Source organism: Capra hircus, chromosome 1 (assembly GCF_001704415.2).
Source record: "Capra hircus breed San Clemente chromosome 1, ASM170441v1, whole genome shotgun sequence".
NCBI classification, from domain to species: Eukaryota; Metazoa; Chordata; class Mammalia; order Artiodactyla; family Bovidae; genus Capra; species Capra hircus.
The window spans coordinates 57,399,575-57,416,202 of NC_030808.1; the positions used below are offsets into that span (position 1 = coordinate 57,399,575).

General features: G+C 38.5%; 1 protein-coding gene across 1 annotated transcript in view; it reads right to left on the reverse strand.

Moving 5' to 3' along the window:
- Positions 318 to 16,628, reverse strand: part of LOC102183007 (cell surface glycoprotein CD200 receptor 1) — a 40,403-nt gene continuing 24,092 nt past the window's right edge. The window contains 6 exon segments of the mRNA XM_018066089.1: positions 318 to 1,373; positions 2,419 to 2,464; positions 3,020 to 3,121; positions 6,795 to 7,050; positions 7,170 to 7,484; positions 10,685 to 10,741. Coding sequence (XP_017921578.1) covers positions 1,218 to 1,373; positions 2,419 to 2,464; positions 3,020 to 3,121; positions 6,795 to 7,050; positions 7,170 to 7,484; positions 10,685 to 10,741 — 932 coding nt within the window. The 3' untranslated portion in view covers positions 318 to 1,217.

Sequence of the window (16,628 nt, forward strand, 5' to 3'; positions counted from 1 at the left end):
CCTTAGAAAAATAGAGGAAAGGGTCATGTCATCCCATGGTTATTCCTTTAGCATATAAGATCATACTTAGTAACTATCCCAAGTCCTCAAAAATGCATATTTAGCTGATTATATAGTCAATCAACATTTGCTATTTGATAAATATATCACAATAAAATGTATACCATAAAATACACTTTTCCAATTTATCACATTATTAGGCATTAGATAGCAATACTTCTCTAGAGACTTAACAAGTTCAGAAGAAGCTAATGTCCTCATGTGTCTTCCTCTCTCTCACATACACATATGCACACAGGCACACACAGAAGGAAAATATAAATTCAGTTTTATTAAATAGTGAAATTCTTATTATAACCCTATATTTGCTAACAGAAGGTTGACAATTTACAGATATTAAAATAATAGAAAAGGTACATTCAAACAGGATTGGAGGGAATATAAATTGATACAATTTGACATAGCAGTCAATAATATTGACTTATCAGTCAGTAATAAAGATGCACAAAGCCTTTGGCCTCGCAATTTCACTCAAGGAAATTATCTTACAAATATGTTCAAACACATTCAAAGAGATAAATCCACAAGAAACATTCTATGTAGTATTGTTTATAATAGCAAAACAAAACAATCTAAATGTCCACCACAGGGTTAATTAAATTAAATTCCCTTACATACAATGGAATTATATGTAACCATTAAGAAGAATGAGGTAGCTCTGCTTGTGTTGATACAAAAGATCTTTAAGATATATTATAGTACTAACTTTCTATAAGTACAGAACAAATTATGCTATGTTTCTGTTTCTGTCTTGACAAGGATGTACGTGTATGAATATGTAAGCAGACATATAAGTGTATACATATACAATGCACATATATGACATGTGCACATAGCAATTCCCTCAAATATTACATAAAACTGTTGGTAATTATTCCTTCTGTGAAGTTATCTGAGGCAACTCAATTTTCATCATCTACTGTACTGAACAATTTTAATATTTTATCACGAGCATGTGCTCTCTTTGTAATAATATCAGTTTAAAGAACTAGCCAGTAACAGCTAAAATTCTAAAAGTTCACTTGTATAAAGATAGAAATGCAAATTCTCTATAATGTCTCTGTTTTCTAAGAGTCTTTGAAAAGCTAGTTTCAAAATAGGCGTTCCATTGCAGAGCTCTAAGAAAATCGGAACAGCATCTGCAACTGCGTCTTGACTCATTTGTCCTGGTGCTGCACTCTAGGGACATAAACAGTATGGAGATTCATCCCATCAACTTCACTTGGTGGCACCTGAGACGTCTTCGCCCTATTTGTAACATCATAAAGTGGATTGTTCTTCTCTGTGTAGCTGGCATAGGGCTCCATTTCATCCTAAAATATAACCCAACATTAAATTCAATTGAAAAAAAACAAAACAGAAATCCTACCTACCTGTGCTTTTCTAACAAGTGCTCAGAACTTTAGTGTCTACCAATAGTGGTCTCGGAGCCTGCATGAACATAAAAGCAAGACTTTCCTAATATACTATCAAACAATTTTTCATTATTTAAGTCTCAGTGTCAGATGATAACAGTTGCCTGAAGGTAGGAATGTAGAAGAGTGAAGTGATGTGAGGAGTATTTCAGAAGAGAATGTCAAAGATTTAGTAAACTACGTGTTATAATAGATCCTAGAGCTGGATAGTTATTAAACTTAGGGAAAAAGGGCTTCCCTGATAGCTCAGTTGGTAAAGAATCCACCTGCAATGGAGGAGACCCTGGTTCGATTCCTGGGTCAGGAAGATCCGCTGGAGAAGGGAAAGGCTACCCATTCCAGTATTCTGGCCTGGAGAAGTCCATGGACTGTATAGTCTATGGGGTCTCAAAGAGTTGGACACGACTGAGCAACTTTCACTTTCACTTTAGGTAAGACGGAAATGATGATGGTATTGAAAAAAGGAAATCAAGGATTAGAGATGGTTTAATGGAGGAGGAAATACTACTCAATTTCTCCAAAGATTACAGTCCAAACAAGGCTAACATGATGTCTTTTGTAGGATGCAGTTCTTAAAAATAGTGCTTGGTGGATAATTAATAAAATTAGTACATCTGACAGTATTATAGGATAGGAATTTTTTCTTTTTAATTAAAATACTAATATTGATGCAAATTACAAATTATGTGACTAGATGCTGGGAAAGATGGAGGGCAGGAGGAGAAGGGGACGACAGAGGGTGAGATGGTTGGATGGCATCACTGACTCAATGGACATAGGTTTGGGTGGACTCCGGGAGTTGGTGATGGACAGGGAGGCCTGGCGTGCTGCAGTTCATGGGGTCACAGAGAGTTGGACACAACTGAGCGACTAAACTGAACTAACTGACTAGATTTTCAGACTACATGGCTTAAAAGTTTGCAAATATTCTTTTTAGTCTTACCTCCTCAACAACTGGAGTATGCTCTGTTTTTTTCAATTTACATTTTCTGCAAAAATAAAAATAAGCTAGAATAAATGTCAAACCACGATTATTCAGATTGAAAATGAGAAAACAAAAGAGTATGCTGTTGACAATTATGGTTCATTTTGATAGAAACTATAAGTCAGAAATGAACTATCAGATATGAGTAAAGAATGCTGCTTGCAGTTAACACATCCAAATAAGATAATTCTGAATTTTGGAAAGATAAGTAAAATTATGCAAAGAACCTTGTGTAATGGAATATATGCAACACCTCATCTTTGGTATATGAAATTAATTATTGTAATTCTTTTCCCAAATACAAAATAGCATGCACTGTCTCTCCCAAGATCCTGCTCCAGACAGCCTAATTCACTATGCTTGCATATCTAAATAACCTAGAAACCACCCATCCCCCCCCAGACCATGTATCAGAGTAGACCATGTATTTTATTTTCAGGGTATACTTCTTGATTATGGGAGAATTGATGTTAAAATCTTAATTTTACCTAGTCAATTCCATATTTCTGACTTCTTTTTAACCCAATAAAGCTGGAGAAGAGAAGGCATCAGTCAGTACCTGCAGCCACTGATTTTCAAAAGCCAAATGGATCCCGCGACGATCAAGATAATAAAAATAGGGGCAATGATATATAAAATGAAGTGTGCTTGTATTTCAGACCTGTAAATATAGACAAAAGAATATATAATTTAACACTCAGTTCAGTTCAGTCACTCAGCCGTGTCTGACTCTTTGTGACCCCATGGACAGCAGCATGCTAGTCTTCCCTGCCATAATTCCCCGGCATAATAAAATAATTTAACATTATTCAGCAGTAAAAACCAATGAGCTATCAAGCCATGAAATCATGTAGGACTATTAAAAGCATATTACTAAATGAAAGGAGCCAGTCTGAAAAGGCTAAATGCTGCATGATTCTAACCATATGACATTCTGGAAAAGGTAAAACTATGCAGTAAGACGATCAGGGATTGTTAAAGGTTAGGGTGGATGGAGGCATGAATAGGTGGAGCATAGAGGATTTTATGGCAGTGAAACTATACCATACAATAATTGTGAACATATATCATGTATGCATTTCTCAAAATTCATAGAACATGTACCTAGAGTGAATCTTAATGTAAACTATGGACTTTGAGTGATAATAGTATGTTAAGGTAGGGTCATTGATTATAACCAATGTACCACGGCAGCATGGGGGATGATCAATAGATAGACAGGAAGACCATGCATGTGGAGGGACAAGGGTTTTATTGGAACTCTCTGTACTTCCTATTCAATATTGCTATCATTCTATTTAAAAAATAAAAGTCTACTTTAAAATTACGCATGTAAGAATTAAAGATTTTAAAATTTAAAAAAAATTAAAAAATTAAAAAAAAAAGAAATACCAAACGCAAAAATAAAATAAAATAAAATAAAATAAAATAAAATAAAATTATATGTATATATATTTATATCTACAAGAATGTCTTATAGTACATGAAATTTATTTCTGTGATTTAATTTTTAAAACTTTTGCCCCATTAATAGTTCAAATAATTGTTATAATAAAATTGCTTTATCACTTCAGACTCTTGAGTTTTCAGCAGACATTATCTTGTATCAGGATTTTGTTTCCTTAAGGATTCATGTAGTGAATTCCTGTAGGAGAGATGTGAAATTTAGATCTCTCTGGTATAGTAACAGAGTATTGGTCATCTCCAATATTCAGAAATGAACAGGGAATTGTATAAAAGTATTTGGAAAAATAACCCTAATTCTGAAGTCACCTCTATTCCAAGGCATTGAAACTGAACTGAATGCATGTCAGCAACTTTGAACTATTCACTAACTGCTGGCAGCAATATAAGCTCAATCTGACAAGAGAAGTCAGCAAAGGACCTGGCCGACTCTTGGAGGTTTTAAGACTGTGCTCCTGAAGTTTCATGAATGTGGCTGGGACAGCAGAGAGAGGTAAGTGGAAGCTGCAATCCACCTTCTTTCAATACTTTGTTTTTAAACACTGGATTTTTATTTAAAGAAGAACATTTTTGTTTACAGTTAAACACTACAATAGTGTTTTGAAGCCCTCTCTTTCAAACTAATGAGCTGTCTTTTGCTGGAAGTGTGCTAGCAGAGGTAAAGGTCCACCCTGTGTGGGAGACATACCTGCACTGGGTGGGACTGGGCTAGAGACTTCCTCCAATTCTGAGAATCTATAAATATGATGTCATATTGTAAAACTGAGTAGTCAGACTTTATACATAACTGGGAGCATTACTCTTCTCGATAAACACTACCAAACTATATATATATATATATATTAAGTTTATATATATATATAAACTTTAAGAATGGACTTTAAAAAAATAAAAATAAAAAAATTAAAAAAATTAAAAAAATAAAAAAAGAATGGACTTTAGAAAATCATGCTTTAAACCCAACACTTTCCTCTTCTCCTTTCTGAACACTAAAATATCAGTAGAGAATTTTTAAAATTAATTTATTTCTTTTAATTTCAGGCTAATTACTTTACAATATTGTAGTGGTTTTTACCATACATTGACATGAATCAGCCATGGGTATACCTGTGTCTCCCATCCTGAACCCCCCTCCTACCTCCCTCCCCATCCCATCCCTCAGGGTCATCCCAGTGCATCAGCCCTGAGCGCAGAATTTTTTTTAAGTATAGACTTGCAAAGACAAAGAGATTATGGATGAAGATAAGAGCAGATGAAAGATTTCAACTTGCTTTAACACGAAAGATGAACTGAAGAATGGCCAATAATTCAGAGTGAAATAAGTATAAGCCTTAGTGAATCCAAGAAGACTCTAGAGTAGGAAGGAAAAAATATGGAGAAAGGGGAATGTCAGGAGTGAAGTGTGGAGCTGCAAGTTGGAAGCTTCCTTGAAGTTCTGTATGAGGAACAGATAGGCTGCCAACTCTCCCCCCACCCCACTCAACCAGGTCACCACACATCCCCGAGCAGCAGAAAACAGGAAGCTTGGCCCAAAGAAGATTAACTGGAGAAATTCCAGAGTCAAAGACTCAGACATAGCATAGGGTGGAGATGAAGTGTCTTTAAAGGAAAGTTTGAGTTCTGAATAGTCACACACTCACACACACACTTACACACACCCCTCTCCTCCCTTCTCTCAGAACACTCTGAGATAGTCAGGATTATTCCTCCAAGGGAAGAGATTGGAGAGGTATTTTCTACAGAGTCTGAGTAGCCTCAGAGAAAAGATCTTCCCTGGTAGCTCAGATGTAAAGAACCTGCCTGCCAATGTAGGAGACATAAGAGACATGGGTTCGATCCCTGGGTTGGGAAGATTCCCTGGAGGAGAGCATGGCATGGCAACCCACTCCAGTATTCCTGCCTGGAGAATCCCGTGGACAGAGGAGCTGAGGGGCTAATAGTCCATAGGGTCGCACAGAGTCAATGCAACTGAAACGACTTAGCACGCACACATGCACACTAGGTTTAAATTGGCTATATTAAGAAATAGCACCGTTACCATGTTGTTAATAAAAACTGAGTCAAATACTAGAAGAAACACTTTAAGATCTGAAAGTACTTGTCTCTGGAGAGTTGTTTATAAGAATGGAGCAGGGGGGTGGAGAATCAGAGAGGGCTAACATTTTACAAGATATACTTGTCTAGACACAATAGACAACATAGATTTTAAACTGCATGAGTTAGGCTGATTAGGACAATATTTTTATAACAAGAAATTAGGGTAGAATGGGTGCAGAGAGCAGAGAAACTAAACTGTAATGAACTGAATCATAGACGTTATTATAAGACATTAAAATTTTTTCATTGGAAAAACCATGAGAAAACTCTACCAGACTGAAAATTTATGAAGGCAATTTATGAGCAACTTTATTCTTCTAATAAAATTATAATTAGTTGTTTAAAATTATCCTTTATCCTTCTATTAAAACCATTTAAGTATCTGTGTAAAAGTACACTATACAAGTCAATTTGTTAGTACAGAAGAGAACATTAAAGGAAGAATAAATTGGGAGTTCCCTGGTAGCCTAGTGGTTAAGATTCTGGCTTTCACTGCGTTGCCCAGGTTCAGTTCCTCATAGGGCAACTGAAATCCTGGAAGCTGCTCTACACAACTGAAAAAAAAAAAAAGTAGAATAAAATTCATTCTATAGTATGGCTTTTTACAACAAACTTTTGTATTATTCTTCTAGAATCCTTTACTTTGAGGAGGAGACAAAGTGGAGGGTGGAAAGGACATCCTTGAATGAAATTTCTTTGCATATTCCTTTTTCTTTCTTAAGGTAATTCCTCTGAAAGAATGGAAAAATCAAAAATAAGACTAGAAAAATTACTAACCTTGACTCAGTTGTATGGACAGACTCTTGTTGCCAGTCAAGTGGGAGACAGAGCAGGACACATTCAGCACATGGTGGTCCTCCCAGCGGCAAGTACTCTGGACGGTCACGGTGCCATCGCCCCTGTAAGGCTCTTGCTCAGGGGCACAATCCCCCTCTGGGGTCCAGAAGATCTGTGCAGCCGGCTTCCCTACAGCAGCCTTGCACACTGCAGTTCCCTTCTCAGTTTGGGTCAGGGTCACCTTCGGGGGCACTGCAGAATTGTAGGGGAAATGCTTCAGTCTTAACACATGGGACACTGAATTTAGACAGAGATTTGTTTCGGCCCAAAATCTGTTTATCTGAAACACCTCAATATATGATGTTCCTTACCTAACACTTGGAGGTGATACTCATGCTGGAAATTCCCATCACTTGTTGCTATTTGGCACGTGTAATTCCCATCATGAGTGATGGCCACTGGATCGATCTGAAGGGCAGGATTCTCGTCAGGCCCAGAGGCCCAGGTTATTCTCTTGTCAGTACAGTTTCCTCCTGTGGTCTGATTTGTATCACGTCTGTAGGCTCTGACGCAGGGAGGCTTGTCTCTGAGGACTATTTCCCATGTTACCAACACACTTGGCCACTGCACAGGAGGGCAACTGAGCACAGCTTTTGTATCCACTAGTTTTGATAGTGAAGTTTTAACTGGAAATACATACATGAACACACAAACACAATCATAAGAGAAAAGCTTTATAAATACGTCATGTCTTAAAATTTATTCACAGCATATTACATGAAACTGTACTTGAAATTTACTTTGCAGGTGGTCTTTTTCCAGAAATATTAGACTTACATAAGAAATAACATTGATGAAATATATATAAAGTATAATATTAAATCCATCCAACGATTAACCAACTTCTTCCTATATCATTAGGAACATATATTGTATGTATGATGATTTTTTAAGTGTTATGAAATTAAATCAGAAGATTTGATATCTATGAAACAAACTGATGAGAAAAGAGGATCTGAATTAAAAGACAAAGACAGTGTTCTAAATCTAATCTTTTGGACAAAGGGACTGTCAGATTTACCATACAACTCATGCTCTAAGGGGGAAAAATGAAATTATTAATAATGCGGTTTTCTCCTCCCAAGTTTTGATGAAAGTGAAAAATCAGTAACATCAGAACTAAACACCTAGTCTTAAGGGTGGCACTTCAGACAAACATAAATCTGGAAAGATACAGTACTTCCATTAAAAATAGCTATGACATTCAGGCTGAAGAAGTTGGAAGTTTTTAATTTAATTTTTATTCAGAGAATCACAAAATCAGTTAAATCAACAAATTTTAAAATAACCTGTAATCTCATTAGTTGGACCATCTCACATAAATGAAAAATGACAATGCCAAGCTGTAAGAGATGCTTAGAAGTGTTTTTCTAGAGGAAAAAAAAGTAGTATATAAATACAAATCAAATGAAAAACAAGGATTATTTTCCTCTATAAATTTTCTATAAAAGTATTTTATTGCAAATGTGTGATAATGCAATATATAGTCTTTCAATGAATTCCCCTTCCTTTCTGTTCTATTGCTTGAAAACTACCACATTTAGATAGAGACTGGAGAAGGCATTGGCACCCTACTCCAGTACTCTTGCCTGGAAAATCCCATGGACAGATGAGCCTGGTAGGCTGCAGTCCATGGGGTCGCAAAGAGTCGGACATGACTGAGCGACTTCAGTTTCACTTTTCACTTTCATGCATTGGAGAAGGAAATGGCAAACCACTCCAGTGTTCTTGCCTGGAGAATTCCAGGGACGGGGGTGCCTGGTGGGCTGCTGTCTATGGGGTTGCACAGAGTCGGACAACCAGCCAAGAGGGCAGTTAAACCCATGCTGTTTCCATCACTCCAAGTGACATCAGCTCATAGTGAGAACCTCCAGCTTGGCAAAGGCTTGGAGACAAGCAAGAATATGGCTTGTTAGAAATCTGCTAGAGGTTAGATGCGGGAAGCATATATGTGCATAAAGGAATGATGCTTAAAATAAACCCAGAAAAATAAGAGACCAGTGAGATAGCAAGCTGTGAGTGCTCTTTTGTGTTCTCATATGTTCGAACTTTACCTTGGTAAATAGTATAAGGTTTAATGTTTTTGCTAATATATATCCTCAAGATCTGACTCTGTTTTTTAAAGGGAAGTATTTGGTAATCAAATAAGCACACATCTGAACAGGGGCACAGTATCAAGAAATAACTCCATCAGTGAGGATTCCAAGCACAGCAGATATTCTGGGTTCTTTTACTTTCCTCCATTCTGTGACCTTCAAGTCAATCATTCTTCACATATATCGATAGTTCTAATGTTATTGGTATTTTCCCCCCTTTCTTCATCCTCTTCTCTCCTTTTCCATACAGTTCCTTTTTCATACTTTTTCATAAATTATCAGGATTAAAATGATAAAATGATAAATTATCTTTGGTGAATGATAATTTACCAATGGCCAGTACCTCCACAACACTCAGTGGGTTTGGCACTTAACAAATATATTCTCCATATAAGGTCAGCTAGGGTGATTGCACTTCCTACTTCCTGAGAAAACAATAGAGTCTCTTCTTCGCTCCCAAACCAGCAGAAACATCCCATCTTCTCTGCATCCTTTGTCTATAAATCTCTCCCAGTCTCATTCAGCGTTTTGCACACAAATTCTTATTGGCTTTGAGGCATTTCCTTTCTTTTCTCACAACCTTACCCTAGGGCTTCCCTGATAGCTCAGTTGGTAAAACATCTGCCTGCAGTGCAGAAGACCCCGGTTCACTTTCTGGGTAGAGAAGATCCCCTGGAGGAGGGATAGGGTACCCACTCCAGTATTCTTGGGCTTTCCTTGTGGCTCAGCTGGTAAAGAATCTGTTTGTTATGCGGGAGACCTGGGTTCGATCCCTGGGTTGGGAAGATCCCAGGGCTGAGAGAAGGGAAAGGCTATGCACTCCAGTATTCTGGCCTGGAGAATTCCATGGACTAGTCCATGGGGTCGCAAAGAGTTGGACATGACTGAGTGGCTTTCACTACCCTAGATTAAGCCCCCATCTCCAGGCACCTAACTTCTGTTTCTGTCTCAAAACTCTTCTCCCTTCAGTTCATGCCTTAAAATGCATCATTCCACAACATAATGCAATTACTTCAACTCTAAAACCCTCCAGACATCTTTCACTGCCTGAAGAATAAGTTTGAATGTCTTCCTATTGGCTTCAAAAGCCCTCTGTCACCCTGACTCACTTTGCAATCTTATCACCCACTACATTGTCCCCTCACTGCAGGAAAAGAAAAAAAAAAAGCACAATTCCACCTCCATGTCATCTCTCACACTGTTTTCACTCTCTAAGGTGCCCAACATAATGCTATTTTTCTATTAAAATAACTCTTTCTTTAAGACCTGATTCACATGCTACATCCTCTGTGAAGCCTTGTCTAAGCCTTGGTGTTTAACCACTCCCTTTCTACACTCCTGGTACACTTGATGTGAGTGCTTACCTCTTCTGCTTGTGTGATATCTGGGCTTCTGTCTGGGTTCCCCCACAGAATAGAGCTCCCTGGAGGGCTCTCTGATAGTCTTCTTCATCTTGCTCATCTTTATGTTTCCCACAAAGCCCAGCACAGTGCATGACAGAGAAAACTCCATAATCTTTCAGTGGAATTGAACTGCTTTGGGGGAGGATGGGGTGGAGTCATTCAAGTCACTTACCCTACAGCATTCAAATCACCATATTCTTTAACTGGGTACAAGATTAGAACAGAGTCCAGACCACTGACTATGTTTCTAAGGAAACTCAACAATCTATGCTTCAGTACTGGCCTCAAAGTAAAAAAAACAAAAACAAAAAAATACAGGCATACTACCTTCTGCATGAAGTGTGACAGTGCTCTGCTTTCTTTCCATAGATGAAGTTGTTGAAACTAGAAAATGTTCAGAGAGAAATAGATGAAATCAATTTTAGAAACTTAAGAGTAAAAACCATTCTTTTCTCCACAAGAGCTTGTATACAACATAATAGAAAATCAATGAACCATAACTAAAATTACACAAAAATCCTTGAAATACAGAAATTAGAAGCTGTTGCATCATTACATGGAAAAACGTTAACATTTGGAAATTACATTGTAAACTATTAATCAATGATTCCCCATTTACACAATATCTCATTTTATACTTAAAACTATTTTGTACAAGGTAACACTGCTCTCTCTATCTTTCCCTAGCCATAATGCATTGGTCCATCATGCACACCTCACATGAGCTGGGCTGATGATGTGGTCTTTTTTACAGATGCCACTACTGTTGTTAAAATTGTTTAAAATTGTTTAGACCAGTGCTGGGCATCTCAAACAGCTGGACAAATCAAGTACTTTCTCAAGAACCAACACTGAGAAGAACAGTTCATCCCTCTTTCTTCCCCATTTTCCTACTATGATGGTTAATTTTATGTGTCAGCCTAGCTAGTCCATGGTACCCAAATGTTTGGTCAAACACTATTCTAGATGTTTCTACAAAGATATTTTTTAATCGGTAGAATCTGAGTAAGTAAATTACCCTCAATGTGAGTGGGCCTTATCCGATCAGTTGGAGGCTTTCACAGAAAAGACTGACATCGTGGGAAAGGCAACTCTGCCGGCACATTGCATTCAGACTCAATTTGCATCTCTTCCCTGAGTCTTCAAAGATCCTGCAGATTTTGGACCAGTCCTGTAAAGTAAATCAATCTCTTCCTCTTTCTCTCGTTCTCCCTCTCTCCAGGATTTCCAACACACACATACATCCTGTTCTGTTTCTCTGAGGAACCCTAACTAATAAACCTTGGGAAGAATGAAGCAGAAGCAGAGAGAGATGGCAGACTTAACCTAACTCGAGTTCCCAATTCCTTGTTCTTAAGATCTACATGCATTCCTTCTCTTGAGTTCTATAGTTTCTGAAGATAGTCCCAATATACTTCAAATTTGCTTTCTGAAAAACATGTTTGTATTACTAATTTTTTAAAGAACAACAGTGACTTTCAGAATGCTTCTCATGACTTAAAAACCTGAAAAATATCTTCCTCTGAGTTTATAAGACCACCATTCCATGTGCTCTCCTGCTTTTAAAAATATTCTTTATGCTCCCCATTCTAATTTTCCACTCAGTTCTACCACATAATTGCCAGGGTCCAGCCCCAGTGGATCCAGGGAATTCGAAGGGTGGATGGCATTGGCATGAGAAAAACTTATTTATTGATTGATATAAGAAATATAAGATTAGATTAGGAAGAAATAGTATAGTAGGAGAATTAAGTGGAGGAAGAGGGCTGAATAGCTTGGATTACACGGAAGACCAATAAAATTCCAGACAAGGAATTTGCACCATCTACGTTGGGCCACCGGCGGCGCTCGCTTGAATATCTAAGGGTGCCTCGCCTTAGGCTCCCTTTCACGCGAGTCTTAACAGCCAGGGCAAGTAAGTAGACTTGGCAAGCCTCCGCGCCCCAGGTGGAGATTCAGCCTGAAATTAAAGTAAAGAGCAGAGGGAGGGAAAGGGAGAGAAGGAGAGAGAGACACGGGGGAAACCAGTCCAGCGACTGGCTCTCCTTCTATTGTCCTTCAAGGCCTTTTATACTTTTGATTATACATAGAGATCAATGGGTAATACAAAATTATGTAGTGTTTGCAGCCCAGACTCTTTCTGTATATCTTTTTGTATACAAAAGGTCTCAGGTGATTTACATTATCTTCTGGCCAAGAGACTTGTTAACACTTTTTGGCTCTCGTCCTTAATGAATGTTAATTTCGTTTCCCCTGAAGTGTTTTTCTTTAATCTGCATCTCCTTAAAGCATTAAAGTTACATCTCCATAGAACAAAGGTGCAGTGGGTTATAACAAAGAAGGTACTTAACTCAAAGATCTAATGTTGCTAATACCAGGTCTACTACTTGTTTTTCTATATACCAACTATATCTAAAAATAAAGGATATGAAAATTTGGCAGCAAGTATTGGCTCAACAAATGAAATTTTAATCAGTCCTATTCTAATGATTTTGGCTCCTCAGAAGCCCCTACATTCCTAGGATGTTTTAAGCTTCCTGTGCCTCCTGCGGTCAGGAGGCCTCAAACAATCACACGCGCAGCTGTACGAGTCCTGCAGGCAGGCTAGAAAGCCATCAGAGGGGTTTTTGGATCGAAACACTCTTTCAAATGCAGAAGACTAGAGCCCTGAATTGACTTTTTTCCAGAGAATATCAGAAGAGTGGAAAAGCAGGCAGATTCTTATTTTTTGGGGGGTGGATGCTCAGGAAATTCCAGGGGGAAAACCTGAGGTCTGATTAGCCTGGCCATCAGAACTCTTGCCACATGACCTTGTCACGGGTGGAATTCCTCACGCTGGCTCCCAGCACATAATAAACAGGGAAATTAAATTAAAGGACTTGGAAGCCAGCAGTGAATAGACTTCTAAATAATTTGGCTTTTCTAGGTAGCTAAGTATCATTAGACTGGGTTGGAAAGAAGGCAAAGAATGAGATTCTAACTATTAAATTTAGTTCACACTGGGATTAAGTATCTATTCCAGAAACAGATAAGAAATCAAAGTTGACCTCAGAGGGATTACTGAAATCAAGTTATGTCTTAGGTGTTCTAGATTCTGAAACTCTATCATCGCACACAGTATAGCTTTGCCAAAGGACTAAAAAGGAAACATCTGGAGCTTTCATTCCATATGGTGTCTGTTGCAAGTATTCAACACTGCTGCTGCAGCAAGAAAGCAGGCACATATAATAACGGAACAAATGTCCATGGCTTTGTCCAATACAATTTTATCTACAAATATATACAGCCAGCTGGATTTTGCCCATGGGCTATGGTTTGCTAACTCTTGACTTAAAGTACAGTATTTTGTTTGTTGTAACTTCTTAAAGTGACAACATTTATAAATACAAACAATAAACATCCACTGAATATTCTATTTTATTCTGCTTACTTTGCCTTTTAAAGATAAACTAAATCTCCAGTGACAACCCCAAGTTCTCCTTCAAATTAAATAAAGTTCCTATTCTATTTCTGTGTTGGTGGTTTAGTCGCTAAGTCATGTATGGCTCTTTGTGACACCATGGACTATAGTCTGCTAGGGTCCTCTGTCCTAGGATTTCCCAGGCAAGAACACTGGAGTGGGTTGCCATTTCCTTCTCCAGGGGCCCTTCCCAACCCAGGGATTGAACCTGGGTCTCCTGCACTGCAGACAGATTCTCTACCAGCTGAGTCATTCTGTTTCTAACATGTTGCAACTGCTTCCTTTCCTCCTTCCATTCTTTCTTTCCTTACTTCGAGTGAAGAGTGGCAATACTGAGGACATCCAATAGGATTCTGATAAGTAAGAAAACGATGAACCCTACCCGTTCCCAGCTAAAAGGGAGCTGTCTGGTGGTCACAAGATGGCTACCATAACAGACAAAGGTTACTGAAACCTATGAAGGCCTTCTCTTGTGAGCATTTTGGCCTTTGCAGCCCTGAGACCTGCTCTTTCTGGAAGAAAGTGTCACAACCATAATATTCTCTGGTTCTGGTTAAACAGAATTCTTTTTCAGCATCAGTTCTTCACATGTCTGGCTGTCACCAATCATTCTCCCTAATTTTTTTTTTTTTTCCTCAGTGCATGGCAATCAGAATCTTGTTCCCCCACCATGGATCAAACCCACAGCCCTTGCAGTGGAAGTGAGGAGTCTTAACCACTAGACTGCCAAGGAAGTCCCATGCTCCTTATTTTAAAGATATAGGTTGTTTGTTATCAATGGAAAGTTCAAAGAACCTAGCCTTGATTGATGTCTTCTAGGGGATATTTAAAGACTTTTCTTCTTATCCTTTGGATTTAACTTCATATGCCCCATAGAAATTGTTACTTTTAATAACAGAGCAAATGATTTTCATGCTCTGAACTAAGCTGTTGCCATTTCAGTGAATTCTCATGTTAGTCATCTTATCTGGGAATATTGTCAGTTTGACACATTAGTTTTTATGAGATATAACAAAATCAGTGTGAGTACCGGGGGATTCTGTTGGAGGAGCTTGGTCTTACATTAAGTGGTGTCTTCATAATTGAATAAGGTCTTCAAGCATTTTGAGTTTCAGTGTTCTCAGTGGACTAGAGTGTAGAAGAGACTTTATGCTTATAAAGGTATTCCAGTGAGTGCTGGAAAGCCATGAAGAGATACTCCATGTCCAAGATAAGAGAAACCCAAGTAAGACGGTAGATGTTGCAAGAGGGCATCAGAGGGCAGACACACTGAAACCATACTCACAGAAAACTAGTCAATCTAATCACATGGACCTCAGCCTTGGCTAACTCAGTGAAACTAATCCATGTCCTGTGGGGCCACCCAAGACGGGCGGGTCATGGTGGAGAGGTCTGATAGAATGTGGTCCACTGGAGAAGGGAATGGCAAACCACTTCAGAATTCTTGCCTTGAGAACCCCATGAAGAGTATGAAAAGGCAATATGATAGGATACTGAAAGAGGAACTCCCCAGGTCTGTAGGTGCCAAGTATGCTACTGGAGATCAGTGGAGAAATAACTCCAGAAAGAATAAAGGGACAGAGCAAAAGCAAAAACAATACCCAGCTGTGGATGTGAATGGTGACAGAAGCAAGGTCTGATGCTGTAAAGAGCAATATTGCATAGGAACCTGGAATGTCAGGTCCATGAATCAAGGCAAATTGGAAGAGGTCAAACAGGAGATGGTAAGAGAGAATGTTGACATTCTAGGAATCAGCTAACTAAAATGGACTGGAATGGGTGAATTTAACTCAGATGACCATTATATCTACTACTGCGGGCAGGAATCCCTTAGAAGAAAGGGAGTAGCCATCATGGTCAACAAGAGTCCAAAATGCAGTACTTGGATGCAATCTCAAAAATGACAGAATGATCTCTGTTCATTTCCAAGGCAAACCATTCAATATCACAGTTATCCAAGTCTATGCCCCAACCAGTAATGCTGAAGAAGCTGAAGTTGAATGGGTCTATGAACCTGCAAGAACTTTAAGAACTAACACCCCAAAAGATGTTCTTTTCATTATAGGGGACTGGAATGCAAAAGTAGGAAGTCAAGAAACACCTGGAGTAACAGGCAAATTTGGCCTTGGAATACGGAATGAAGCAGGGCAAAGGCTAATAAAGTTTTGCCAAGAGAACACACTGGTCATAGGAAACACCCTCTTCCAACAACACAAGAGAAGACTCTACACATGGACATCACCAGATTGTCAACACTGAAATCAGATTGATTATATTCTTTGCAGCCAAAGATGGAGAAGCTCTATACAGTCAGCAAAGACAAGACTGGGAGCTGACTGTGGCTCACATCATTAACTCCTTATTACCAAATTCAGACTTAAATTGAAGAAAGTAGGGAAAACCACTAGACCATTTAGGTATGACCTAAATCAAATCCCTTATGATTATACAGTGGAAGTGAGAAACAGATTTAAGGGACTAGATCTGATAGAGTGCCTGATGAACTATAGACGGAGATTCATGGCATTGAACAGGAGACAGGTATCAAGACCATCCCCATGGAAAAGAAATGCAAAAAATCAAAAATGGCTGTCTGGGGAGGCCTTACAAATAGCTGTGAAAAGAAGAGACGTGAAAAGCAAAGGAGAAAAGGAAAGATATAAGCATCTGAATGCAGAGTTCCAAAGAATAGCAAGGAGAAAAAAGAAAGCCTTCCTCAGCGATCAATGCAAAGAAATAGAGGAAAACAATAGAATGGGAAAGACTAGAGATCTCTTCAAGAAAATTAGAGATACCAAGGGAACATTTCAT